This window comes from Centrocercus urophasianus, unplaced genomic scaffold, assembly GCF_019232065.1.
Source record: "Centrocercus urophasianus isolate 14NV4802_14NV808 unplaced genomic scaffold, USGS_Curo_1.0 seq_13, whole genome shotgun sequence".
NCBI lineage: Eukaryota > Metazoa > Chordata > Aves > Galliformes > Phasianidae > Centrocercus > Centrocercus urophasianus.
The window spans coordinates 16,332,325-16,346,525 of record NW_024884475.1 but is presented as its reverse complement, the minus strand read 5'-3'; the positions used below and the strand labels follow the sequence as shown (position 1 = coordinate 16,346,525).

The 14,201-nt window shown below is 39.7% G+C and overlaps 1 protein-coding gene across 2 annotated transcripts in view; it reads left to right on the top strand.

Moving 5' to 3' along the window:
- The window catches only part of PPARGC1A (PPARG coactivator 1 alpha), a 343,375-nt gene that overhangs the window by 307,980 nt on the left and 21,194 nt on the right, over positions 1–14,201 (top strand). For both annotated transcript variants that reach the window (XM_042811869.1, XM_042811868.1), the window contains exons 3-7: positions 5,597–5,791; positions 6,743–6,865; positions 7,769–7,973; positions 11,952–11,997; positions 12,106–12,179. In XM_042811869.1, the coding sequence (XP_042667803.1) occupies positions 5,744–5,791; positions 6,743–6,865; positions 7,769–7,973; positions 11,952–11,997; positions 12,106–12,179 (496 nt within the window). In that variant the 5' untranslated portion in view covers positions 5,597–5,743. The remainder of the gene's footprint in view (positions 1–5,596; positions 5,792–6,742; positions 6,866–7,768; positions 7,974–11,951; positions 11,998–12,105; positions 12,180–14,201) is intronic.

The following is a 14,201-nucleotide window of genomic DNA, read 5'->3' as shown; positions in this document are numbered from 1 at the left end:
ATGGCAAGTAATGCACAGGGGCATATTGCTTAAGATGAGTACACTGTCTCCAGAAACCCAACCGCACCCAGCTGCAGTGAGGCTTCTGCATCAATAATAGGATGTGGGGATATGCTGTGTCAGACAGATGCAATACATACGTGGTCCCTGTATTGGGCAGTGAGACTGCTCAAGTCAGAATGTGATCTCTCAGTTTAAGTGAATTTTGTCTACAGGTGATGTGAGGAGCACGATTACAGCTGTCTCCTTCAAGAAGTGATCTCTTGTTTCTTTCCCATACCCTGAAGGCATTTGCACAGGGGTGGTGATAATTAATCCCCACATTTCTACTACATATAAAGAAACTTGGCTGTAATTTTTTCCTAGTGGGACTCCATTTTGTTTTTAAAGATAATTGATAGCTCTGGACTTAAGCATTTCAATTATGGGAATGTCTCATGGGGACCAGACTAACAGACCTTGGAAAACTGTTCTAATGCAAATGTATCATGTGTTTTTTATTTTTATTTTTTTCTGTAAGACAGTGCAGGATGCCTAAAGATTTGCAAAGAAGCTGAGCAATAAAATAAAAGTTGAAATTCAAGTTATATAATGGCACAGGGCTGATTGTGAGCAGGTAGAGTAGAGCACATGATTCCTCTTCTACCACTGGTTCTTCTTCTCTGGGTTGGGGTGTGATGCTTTCCACCAGCAGTCCCTGGCCTCATGTTGTTTCAGCTGGAACACATTCACTTGTTTCCTGATCCCTTCCCTCCGACTTCTCCTGGGTTTCTATCCAGCCTGTGGCTCCTCATCCTTGGGTGGCAAAGGTTGATTTGTGGGACTGAGGCTGAAACACCATCTGCCCCTACCGTGCACTTTGGGGTGATGATGGTGAGCTTTTTAGTGCCTCTGTGTCCTGATGTGTGAGAAGGACCAAACCCTTCATTTTTCTTGGTATTGTGAGTCTTAAGGACAAGCTTATTCTAATACGTGTCTGGAAGGAATTAAATCCTGTTGGAAACCCCAGATGGACTCGCTAGTCATTTTTGTGCTTTTGCAAATAGTGCCATAATGTACTGATATTTTTAGATCATGCGGATATTTTCAGCTGGGGGAAAATCTCTTATTTTCTTTGTTAATTATGCTATGAATAGATCTTAGGCTACCGAGGAGAAATGAGTTGGTCTGCTGAAGTGGTGATCCCTTGTGAGTTCAGGTACCCACCTGGCTTCTCTGAATTGCTCACAGAGCTGACTGCTAGAGTCATGATAGCTTCTGCCAGCTGTGGATTAGGTCTGAAGTTTCCTGGGCTTTTCACAAAGACATGGCAAGCTGCCACTGCCCCAAGCTCAGGGCTGTGGATGAATAGCACAGCTTAGGTCTCAGTCTTTCATTGTGAATCAAGAAGGACCTTCACATCATTCACATCATCGATGAAGAAAATTTAGGGCATCTTCCTCATTCACTAACTGATTTCTTTCCTTGCAATAGAGTAAGCAAAAGCTGTCCTTGTAGTAACTGAAAATGAAGGGCAGGAGATGCATTTGATAAAAAGAAAAGATTTTCAGAATAATGATCTAGAATCAGTGTGCCTGTGCTGACTGTAGATCAGCTCCAGCAGAGTCCTGAGCAAGAAACGGTGTGCACTGACTTCAGGGAGGGATTGGTGATGGTAAGGATGGATGTTCTGAAATATTGCAGGACTTTTTTAAGGACAAAAAAATATATAAGGAAAAATTGCAGCATTGCTCAATGTATGTTCCCTGTAGTGATGTCTCTGAAAGACAAGGTGTCCGAGTCTCGATGCTATACTTTTCCACGTGCCAACAACTGGTATTGCAGGCATGAATCACTAACCATCAGGTGAACCCAGCTCCATCAAAGGGAAGAGTAAGCAAAGGAGAATGAATTATCAGGGGTAGAGGATTTAAATACTTTTGTGTGGGTAAATTATTGCCTCATTTCTTAGATCTTCTCACTGGCCAAAAAGACACTATCTCTGGAGACGTTTTACTGAAGGCAGAAACCAATTAGAATAAGATCGTTGCACAACTAATAAAGTGTTTTCAGATGAAATTATTTTTAGTGCTGTAGAAATACAAAAGAATTAGAGCAAAACACGTAAAAATACAGTTAGAAACTTTCTGTGGTATTTGGACACCTCAGTAGCTCATCTTTGAGGGTCAGCTGGTGTTCTGGCAATTTGCTATGTTAGTCAGCTTTCCCTCTTGTGTTCTCTGGTACATAAATGCCCAATCTTACTTTTCTTCAGAATGTACCTATTGTACCAGATGTGCTAGAAACTCATGCTCAAGCACATGCATTTAGTGCCTCAGGTTCCTTGCCTGATTCAGCCAAGTGGAAATATACAGGGATCAGAAAAATCCTATGTCCCCGATGCCTTTATCTTAAAACCAACCACCAAGGGTTTAAGAAGTTCATGTAGTTGAGAAGTGATGCATGACTGCTTCTACATTAAAGAGTTCCATTGCTTTGTAAGATGCAGTCATTAAGAAATATTTGCCATATGGTTTTACTTTTGGTATTGTCTTCCACCCCATTTTGTTATGTGCTGTAGTTCCTTCAGGAGGCCTAACTACTTAACAGCTGCTTCTTTAGATTTAGAAAATATTTTCCAACCCTTCTTGTGTTGGATGTTTAGTGAGTAAGTTGGATGGCAGTCTGGAATGTGGACTTCATAGATGACAGTGCTGAAACTGTGAAATATCCTGCATTTGGCCACAGTGTTGCTTCTCCCCAGAGCTGTCAACACCAAGACTCAGGCTGTGAGAGCAGAGCAGAAAGTTGCTGCTTCAGTGATTATTACTCAGACAGTGATGTACCCAACCATCCCACTTTGCATCTCCCCTCAGCCCCATTTCTGCTGTACCTAATAAATGTATTTCTTTATAAACACTAATTTAGGACAATTAGGAGCAATTGCATAGTTAAACCTTTAAAAGGTTATCTTGCAATGTCATTTTCCTGACTAATGTGTTCCTGCTGCCATGTCATTTGTGAATAGACATGTGTTAGCCAGCTAGTGTGCTTCATCTGTGGTGACTTTGATTTATTTGCTCTGTAAATTGGGACTGAAGCAATAATGGAAACTGACATTAATTGTTTAACAGAGTCCTCTTTGTCACATCCTTTCCTTTCTCTGGGGTGTTTGAATGTTGAAACTTGTACAAAACTAATTGAAATTGCTGTGATGAGGACCAGTGTCCACTCAACTTTCTGTTCTTGAATGTCAGTGCACTTGAATGTCTGTTTAAAGCATGAGAGCTAAGCAGCTAACAGCAAATATCAGGGTTTCTTCTGTCATGCTATTATTGAAGAAGGCATTCCCAGTTAGAAATAGCATCACTTGGAGCTCTGTTGTTGGCTCTGTGTGCTGAAGCACTCAGCAGAAGGGCAAAGGGCACCCTCCCAGCTGGCCTTGCTGGAGACATTTCTGCTGCAGGGTCAGCCAGAACCCCCCAAAGTGCCATGGGCCAGCAGCGGAAGAGGATGCACCCTGCCTGGAGAAGCCCAAAAACTGTACCATTATACTTCATTACCCTGCAAAGTGCTTTTTTGCCTGATAACCTCTTTTTACACTTTTCTGAAAGTGATACCGATAACGTCCCTCTTCTCAAAAAGTGGCTGTGAAGAGCTGGATTTGGAGCAAGTTTTATTCGCAAAGTGGCTTCCCTCTGGTTATTTCCATACCCTCTATTCTAGCACTGGAGTAAAGCATCTGAATTGTCACGGCGCTATGCATGTTTCTGCGTGGTATGATGGAAATTACTAGGTGTATAGACTTAGGCTCTTTTTCTCAGTGGTCAGGCCCCTTTTGGCCTTTTAAGTAAATGCTTCTCCTTAGCATTAGCTGTGCATGAGTGTTTATTCGTTTCTGGGGACAATGCTGTAAGTACCGGAGCAGTCTGTGCTCTGCCACAGCTTTCTAATGAGAATGCAGAGTTTGTCTGCAGGAACCCATGAGGTGCGATTTGGCAGAGCAGCCTGACAGGAGGAATTGTCTGTGCGGTTGATGCTCATCTCTCCTTAGAGTCTGGTGGATGATGCTGTATTGCAGAAAAAGTCGTAGTGAGGGGACGCACAGATTCACCTGATTTTTTTTCTCTGTTCTGAGGTGTTACTGGCAGTGTTTTGATGTTGACTTTTCTAACACTACTTTTTACAAAAGGGTGAGCTTTTATTTGTCTCGTATATGCCTTGCTAGTTCACTTCTCAAATGTGTGATCTGAACTTCGCTGAAATCTCTTTGTAGTGTGAACCCAGGGTGTGATGAGCCACTGTGAAGTGTGTGGAAAAGCTCCAAACTGGTGGCCTTGCATTTGGTTCAGATCTCTGGAATCAGGGAAAGGCTTTTTGTTCATTTTAATGGCGCGAGGATCAGCCTAAAAGTCCCAGATAATTGATCCGTCAAGATCAATTTCCGCTTTTTTTGAAGAATAAATATAATGATTTTTACACAATTCTATTCCTCAGAACAATTAGTACTCCAAAAAATCTTTACCTTAATACACAGCTGGGACTATATTTCATTAAAAAAATTGGGAGGTATTTAAATTTACTCAATTTGACAGAAAGAAGTCTTGTTTCTGAAATAAGATATCTAGTATAATTCAACATTACAGCCACATCTGATTAGGGATTAATCTACTTTTTATAATTGCAGTTGGAGTTAGATAAATGCATACAATAGCTGCATTGAGCACTCAAACTACGTAATTCAAAAAGAGAACTTGAAAGGCAACTGCTTAACATATTCATTTAAAAGAAACCCAGAATCTGCCATTTAGAGTGTGAGTTTTGAACGAATGTGCTCAAGAACTTCTTTACGGTGAGGGTGACGGAGCACTGGAACAGGCTGCCCAGGGGGGTTGTGGAGTCTCCTTCTCTGGAGATATTCAAGTCTCGCCTGATGCCTACCTGTGCGACCTGCTGTAGGGAACCTGCTTTGGCAGGGGGACTGGTCTCGATGATCTCTGGAGGTCCCTTCCAACCCCTACAATTCTGTGATTCTTGCTTGCTAGTGTAATGCCAAAATGTTCAGGAGTTAGAAGTTTTTCCCTTGTTTTTGGAGCGAGTGTGTCCAGAAGTAAGGAAGAGAGATTTTGTCTCTCTCATGCTGGGCTACGTACATGAACAAGGTTTGCCAGATTTCTCTGTTAATTCATTTTGGCCTTCTGATTAGCTGTCTTATTCTGTGATTCTTGTAATTTTGTCAGGTCAATTAACTGTTGTTCAGTGTTCAAAGGAGAAAGAAAGAGACAGCCTGGGCTGACACCATCGTTAGGTGCCAGTAGCCTCGGCACATCCTGTAATGCAATCCCTGCCTGATTATCTGTTGGTGTTAATGCTGCATTGAAAGAATCGCGGAGGAAAAGTAAAGCAGAGCAATACACTGCAAATGCAAAGAGATTTCTCTTAAATGCAGAGCTGGATAATTTTCTTGCACTTAATTGCATCTCCTGAGACGCTGTTGCAGGTTAAGGTTTCAAGGCAATATTTAATAATGTTTTGACTGCTTTTTCACATGCAGAGTCACTGTTTCATTCTTTCGTCTTCTCACCTGGTTCCACTCTTTTTTTTGGTCTTCACACAGAAAATAGATGAAGAGAATGAGGCAAACTTGCTAGCAGTTCTCACTGAGACACTGGACAGCATCCCTGTGGATGAGGATGGATTGCCTTCATTTGATGCACTGACAGATGGAGATGTGACCAATGAACATGACGCCAGCCCTTCCCCGATGCCCGACGGCACCCCGCCGCCCCAGGAGGCAGAAGAGCCGTCTCTAGTAAGAACCCTTCCTACTGTTTAACAGGAACTGGATGTGTCTCTGGCTACCCACTGCGTGGGTATGATGTAGTCACAGTAAGGTCTGGACTTTTCACATAGACTGAAAAGGAAAATCAAGTAAAGAACTGAAACTTAAGTGGGGAAGAAAACACACCAATCAATCATAACATGACTAATAAAGGAATCTACTGAAAAGTAGACTGAAGAGATTATTTTTTAACTTCTTTTGCTAATGACTGACACTTTTGCTGATTATTCTGTTCAAATAAGTCAGGAGAATATTTTTTAATTCGCGTTACATTTCTTGAGGCTCTTTGCTGTATATGTTTAGACTTTACTTTGGTGATCTGTAAAGAAATGCCCATTGAGTCTGGCGCACTGCAGGGCTAATTTTGTGCCTTTAACGCTCATTTGACCAGTAAGCACCAGCTTAGCACTAATCAGGGCAAATCTGAATCTTGGGTGAGGATGTGAATGAAACCTTACACGCATTTTGTTCTGTAAAGAGAGTTTGAGACGGGATTCTATTTCTGGTGAAAGTAATTTATCCCTGACTTCTGCAATAGCAGTCAGATACAAGCATCCATTATTCTGTTCAAGTTAACTTCTCTGTTTAGATCAGAGACTTGTTCTGTTGAACAGATCGCTGAGAATTTTGCTTTGCCTTGGATTTAGAAATCCAAGGCCCCTGCCATTTCTGCTTGCCCTGCAGTATACTGCAGTAAAATGGAAGGAAAGGAAGTTTGTTGCCAAGCCTCAGAAGAAAATAGAATCTGTTTGCTCTGGGGAGTATTGAGCCCTTCCTTCTGTTTTAATGCACTTTACTTGCTGAAATTGTAGTAGCTAGTTTCAAGCAACGATACAAAAAATTTAGACAGGTAATTTTAATTCATAAAGATGCATAACTTTACTTTTTTCCTTCCACCTCCTTTTCTCTATGTGTTTGTAGCTCAAGAAGCTCTTGCTGGCTCCAGCCAACACTCAGCTAAATTACAATGAATGCAGTGGTCTCAGCACACAAAACCATGCAAATACAAATCATAGGATCAGGACAAGCCCTGTGGTTGTTAAGGTACAAATTTAATCTTTGTAATAAGGGGGGGAAAAAAGAAAGAAAAAATGTAACATGTCTTTTATGCTTTCAGCAATCAAGTAAGCAGTAGATCTATATGTGTGGTATTAATCTGCCTACTATCCAGCAACTGCTTCAAAAAATGTGAACAGATTATAGACTGGGTTCCAGAAAATCACCTGAGCTCCTTTATGCTCTGAATATTTCATTTTTGCTTTTTCTCTTGGCAGAGTTCAGCTGTAGTCCCACCGTCTGTTACTCTTGCCTACTTTATTGATACACACAGTAGTAGGGGGTGCAATAAAATTTGTTGATGGGCTGGTGTTGTTTATGAGTGACTCCAGGATGCAAGACTGCCATTTTACCAGCTGTCTGGGCTAAGAAAAATTGCACTGGATTCTTGGCAAAAGATGTATATCAGCCATTAATTGGAAAGAATGGTGTCTCTGACATAATTCTGTTAGCAGGCAGTATTAAACAATGTTTGTCTTGCCATTCACTGTAACTGAAAACGAAGCATTTAGGGGTACTTAAGAGAGTTGTGAATACTGGGCTCAAGCAATCAGCAGCAAATTAAGGTTTAAACCAGCTTATTTTTTTGTTCACAGTAAAGGCGCTGTAGGGTCTTGTTAGTTACATGTTGCTGAATAGGAACATTGAAATGTTGGAGGAATGAAATAAAAAAGCTGCATAAATGTCATTTAGGAATTTCAATGTAATTTTCTTTTCTTGTTCTGCAAACAATTATTCACAGCTCATAGATCTAGTACACTTAGACTGAACACTTCATTGAAAATCTCATCTCTTTAGAAAACCTATATCCATTTTGATAAGGTTCAGTTCACTGATTTTAGCTTTTTTTTTTCTTTTTTTTTCTTTTTTTCTTAATGCTCTGTTTTTAAGACTGAGAATTCGTGGAGCAATAAAGCGAAGAGCATTTGTCAACAACAGAAGCCACAAAGACGTCCCTGCTCTGAACTTCTCAAATATCTGACTACGAACGATGACCCTCCTCAGAACAAACCAGCAGAGAACAGGAACAGCAGCAAAGAGAAATGCACCTCCAAAAGGAAGCCCCATCTGCAGTCTCAGACAAATCACCTGCAAGGTAGGTGCAGGAGCACAGAGCATAGTTTGGTTTTGGAGGGAAGCTGAGATACAATGCTTGTGAATACCCTCATACCTCTTCTGTTCCTTGGGTTATTATTGTAAACCCAGCATCTCTTTCTTCTGTATAGAGAGAGTTTTAAAACAGTATAATGAAGTTAGAATTAGCCAGGTTTAACTTTTGAAGTTTTAATCCTGTCTCTGTTGCCCTCAATCTCAGAAAAGGAACCTCAGAAGAAAAAAAAAAAGTTAACAAATGCTACATGTCAGTATATCAAGCGAGTTGGAGATATTTATTCACAGAGTACTGTACCACTAAGAAATCATTATACCCCTAAACAAGCTGGGCAGGCTGGTTCATTAGTGAGCTTCTTTCTTTTTGCCAGCGTAAAACCGAAGGCATTGTTAACCTGCCACATCGTCCTTAAGAGACAATAAATAGCGTTCTCACTGCTACAGAATAAGCAATAAATGTGTCATTCCTGTTAAAGTAGGAATGCTGGTTTGTAATTTTATTTTGCAAATAGTTGGAAGTTTAGCAACCATCCTGATCTTTCTCTCTCTTTAGATTCTTTATGGCCAAACCTAAACACTTGTGTTGACTTTTAATACCCTCCAATGCGTAAAGAACTGGGCTATATTACTTGCTTCAATGACAGAGAAGCAAGAACTTAGAGGCTCCTCTTTTGCTCCACTCCTCTCCTGCCTGTTTTCCCAAGATAAAGAAGAACTGTAAAAGCTTATGAGCCCAAAGGGAGCTTATTTAAAGTTACTCTTGCTTTAAAATACATCTATGGATATACTTGTCTGGAATTGAAAAAGCCGAATACTTATCTCAGTAACATTGGTGCAAATCCTGGATGACTCCTCTGAAGCTGATGGAAGTCATCCAGCTGCAACAGAGATCAGTATATAACACACTACATGTTGCCTTGGAGTTTGTAAAGTGAGAATTCTGAACTGCATATGTATTTTTTCCTCCTCTTCTCACTTCTCCCTGCTTTTTCAGCCTCCATCAAGTCTATTCTTTCACTCTTTGTTAGGAGGTATAAGCAAACTTAACAAAATTATGTTCCCCCCCCATCACTAAATGCCCTGCTCACAGCAGTGTGTTCTGACATCTATCGTATAGCTTTCTCCATTGTGGTTTCAAATTCTCTGAATAGTGTTTCTTGTAAGAAAGAAATCCAGCTGCCCCTAGAGCTTCTTGAATGCCAACTGCCACTCCTTCTGGCTAATCTCAGCAGACCGCTTCAGAGCAAAATCCTGATTGAAGCATTCATCTCAAACCCGGATCTTGTACTGCAAGGGTTGTGGAACCAGGCATAGGCCTGCCAGACACAACCCAGTGCTTTACTAACACTGCTAGGTGCATATCACATGTAAGATATCTTATACGCACATGTATGTTATACACAGGTGTGTGTGCACATGTACATAATTACTGATTATAAAATCTTGCTGTTGGATCAGGGCTGCATTTTTTCCCAAATTGCACAGATTTTATGCAAAGAAAGAAAATAAAGTGGGTTGTGACAACAGTGTAAAGGGAGAAGTTAGAAAGTCCTAAAAGGACATGCAGCCAACTCACCAGTGATTAACAAATGACAGTGTCTTCTGTGATATTGCAGGTGAAATTACAGGCAGAGAGAAATTATTCTCTTTTTTTAATTCCTGCAGTTTTATTTACAGACTTCTGAAATGTTTTTTCATCAAATTTGTCTCACACTCATATATGACTTCAGTGTCAATGAATGTGCATATAATACAAGTACAAGAATATAATGCTTTCAGCTTGGACAGACTTTTTGTGCAGAACTGACCTTGCAGATTCGAGTGCTATTCACGGATGTACAGTCATTTCTTTATACATTTAATCAAAACTAAAAATATTGTCTCCTTCTGTTTTAAAAGATAATCAGGCCCTAATATTTTCTTTCAAAGTTAGGGAAAGCTCACAAAAGAGAAGTAAAATGATATTTTCCTTTAGGGTTATTGTTGCAAACATATTGCAAACCCATGGGAATGTCCACAAACCCGTTCATGCCAAAGATCATCTGTGGTTTTACACTGAAATTTGCCCATGAGGAAATTTAGTTATTTTGAACCTGAATGTTTTCAATTTACAGAAACAAGCAACTTCATGTGAACTCTTTTAAATACAAATAAAACACACTATGATAGACCTTAAAAATTGAATAAACAGTCACCATGGAAAATGGTATTGGCTAAACATTTACAGTGTCAGTGACTATAAATGAGGATGGAATCCTGTTTGGTCAAGCCTGTGCCTAACAATAAGAAAAATTAGTGGTATATTAATTTCTCAGTGAGAGAGCTAAACAATATCTGCCTAAGTGAATACAGAGGAGTGTGAGATGATGCTTGGGTGCTGTGTCGTAGTGTTTCAGATTTTATACATCTATTTATTTGGATCTGCCTCTCTATATGAGAGCTAGAAGGAGACTTTTTAGAAGCTTAAATAACTCTAACACATTCAGCTTTCATAGAAAGGCCAAGCTGGGTAAGTGTATGTAGTTTTTGTTCTCTGAAAAACAGTAGGAGCATTTGTTTGTGCAGACTTTCTTCCTGAGCCTTTTGGTAAGGTCTGTTCTTTTTAGCCAGTTTTACCTCAAGGTAGGCGCTGGCAACAGTCACAAACATTAGTATCCTAGTTGTGTATAAAGTACTTGCGAAGTTGTGTCATCTTACAGATGGTCTTATGGAAATCTTTTTTATGCACAAATCGCTGGCGGTGCTGGATCAGACACTTAAGCCGTTTTGGTGCATTTCGTCACTTTGGCAGTGAATTCTGAGGAAGGTGAACCTAAGGTGAACACCTGAGTTTCCACTTCTAACTTTCAGATGGGGAGGAGGAGGAACAATATGCAGCTCTTGAGAATTGAGTTAATTTTTTAAAAATGTAATATTACTCCAGGAATGCTCTAGAGCTTATAAAAGTAATCAATTTGCATATAAAATCCTTTAATGTCGATGGGAGCTCCAAGCCTGGAATGAATGCGAAATACGCAGTAGTGACACTCTGGACAAAAGATCTGCAGTGCAGAAGTGTTCAAGGGGAACATTTTGTCTTAAGTAATTAATTTGCAGAAGAGATCCCCTGCTGTTTTTCTTGGTACAATGCTCTCTGCATTTAAGCATCAATCTAACTTCTGAAAAGTAAAATTTGCAAGTAATATTATTTTTAATTTTGAACGTTTTTTCTGGCAATTAGAAGAATCCTAGTTGTATTGCAGTATTCTAGTTCTTGGCTTGCTTTGGGAAAATACAAGCTTGCATGAATAAAAGCTACAAAGACTTGTATTTTTATAGCTAGAGCTTTGTTTTTTTGTGTATGTTGGGATTGTAGTGCTGAGAGCGTCAGCCCCATTTTTAACCATCTGTGAGTGAATCCATGGCTTGTCATAGTTTGCAGGATAATTTGCAGAAATTTGGACTATAGCAAGTTGCACTCCAGCCTCATAAAACAACCTATTCTCAGTGCTACATATAAAATTGTATACTGTAGAAGTAAAATTAACTGAATATTCATAACGTTCTGTTAGTTTGTAGTTATTCTGCTGCTCTTGTTTCCAAATAAAATGTAGACAGTATTCTAAATTAAATCTAGGAGAAAATAAAATTTTCATGGTGCATCCTGTGGATTTCTTCATTGATTTTTAACATGTACCACTCTTCTTCTGAAAGGTTCTTGGCATTTGTGCTGTGTGCTGTATTTCAGAGGTGCAGTAATTGCTGTAAATCATTGTTGAAATTTAGTTACCCTTTTTGTGCCAGTGCTAAGGAATGAGGATGTGACTCCCCATTTATCCGAAGTATACAGAAATGGCTACTGAACAATCAGAACCCAGCCCTAACTGACTAATAGGGGTTTCCATCACAAAAATAAAAGACGACTTTTTGGTATATGTTACGGAGTGCTTAAATATTCCATAATCGTTTTCTTTTTTCCCCTTAGCCAAACCAACAAGTTTATCACTTCCGTTGACGCCTGAGTCTCCAAAGTAAGTAGTAAAAAGTGCAAACATTTATAAAAGGGAGGGGAATCTAATACATTTTGGCTACAGCAACTCCATTTCAGCTTGTTTTTATAAATGTGCCCTGTCTTCCAGTGATCCCAAGGGTTCCCCATTTGAGAACAAGACTATTGAACAAACCTTAAGTGTGGAACTCTCTGGAACTGCAGGTGAGAAATGGGTAGAGTTAGCTTTTCCTTTAAGCATGGTTTGGTGTGTGTTTGTTCATTTCAATATACAACACATACACTGAGATCTTACAGAGGTCTCCAGGAGATCAATTTCAGAGCAGTTTGCGTTGACTTTTTATCCAGTTGCCTGAGAGGGAATGTGTTTGAAAATATTGCTCCAAACCTACACAAGAGCGCATAATTTCTAGAAAAATATGAATGAAACCATTTATCTGTTATACTTCCCCATTTCCCCATAGATTTGTGTACTGCTGAGCACCATCTTTCAAAGACAAACCCCACAGCAGAGTGTAATCGATGTTACAGATGGAAAAGTTATGTCATCCAGTCTGTCTCCAGGCCAGTCTAGGGCTGTACGTGACTGCATGTTTCAGTGCTTTGTCAATTCTAGATTAATATGTCACAAATAACAGCTTTCTGCTCTGCCACTGAAAAACTATTCCATAGCTAAAAGGTAATTTTTTAAAATTGATATTCATTTTATGTTCTTACTTTCTCTTTATTTCTCCCATTAGCGCACTTCACACCACCTCTTTTCTGTCCTCCTCCTCCTGTCTGGCCCCCAGTGTTTGTACCTTTCGAAGATGTGTAGATTTTTTATCGTGTGCAGCTTCAGTTGATGTGTCATCCATTACACTCATTTAATTCATCTGCTCTTTCCACAAAAGTTCTTCAGATCTCAGATCTGTCTTATTGCTTTTCTCTGACCTCTCTTTTGCCTCTGTTTTCCTGACGTGTCCAGAACTGAGCACAGGAACACATGCTGAGCTCCACCTGAGCTACTGCCAAGAATGTTTTCTTTCTCAGTTGTGTAATACTGAAAAATAAATGCTCGGCATGTGTTTCTCACAGGGGCATATATATAATATATATATCATATTATATATATGATATATAATTATCTATATATATATATAATATATATCAGTTTGTGTATGTACCTTGGGCAGTTGCTTTCACTGCCCATCATATCACTTTTTCAGAAACTTCATTAATTCAGCATTAAAACATGCACGCTTTCCTCTGACATGTCCTGAAAATCTGCGCTCTTAATCATTCCTCTAGTGACAAAATGCAACATCCTTGCAACACACCTTCCTTTTGCAAAACTGATACAGGCATGGCAAAATTCACAGCATGCAGCAGGATAATCCAATTCAGTGCCAACAAGCCTGAAGCATGAAGAAGTCTTTTTTTTGTCATTACTGGAGAGCAAATCTGCATGAAAGTGCATGTTTGGAGGCACACTGGTGAGTCAGTGCTTAGTGCTACCAGCTGGAAGGGGCAGATGAGGTGACGATAGCAGAGTTGTTCAGGCAGCAGTTGAGATCACTGAAGGGAACAGTATTTTCTTCCAAACAGAAAGACAGCAGCCTGCTCTTCACATCAGCTGGCTGGATAGAACCTGGGAGTTAATCTAACCTCTTGACAGTCCTCTGGTCTCAAGAATGGCAATGGGAATGGGCTGGGTGTTAGTGAGTTCATTTCCATGTGTCTGCTGTGCTTGGGGGAGGCAATGAAGCGACTGTGTTGTTGTTTTAGATAGTATAACAAGGAAATGCAGCAAATTAAAAGATGCATCAGAGGCTGTGAAATAAAAACAGCATTATCCTATGAAAATATGAAATTATACCCCCTGTAAATAAATCTAGCTAGAAAATTAACTGATGATAATGAAGTACAGGAATTGTTGGAGCACATGCAGCCAGGGAGTTTGGGCAGTGTTTACAAGCAGTGTAGTTGATGGTGGCTGCTGGACTTCATGTTGCACTTGCTCTGCTCTTCAAAATACCTGGTGAGAAGGTTTCAGGAGTTTGCCATTCATCACTTGACAGCTGTATTAATCTCTGTCTTCACATATACATAGATTTTATTTTTGTATGTGTATATAAATATATAAAAAGATGAGTGATTGTGCATGAATTTCTCTTCAAGTCATTTATTTGGATTGCAATTGTGTTTTTTGTCATGAGTTTACTTGTGCTGGAAGCAGACATAACA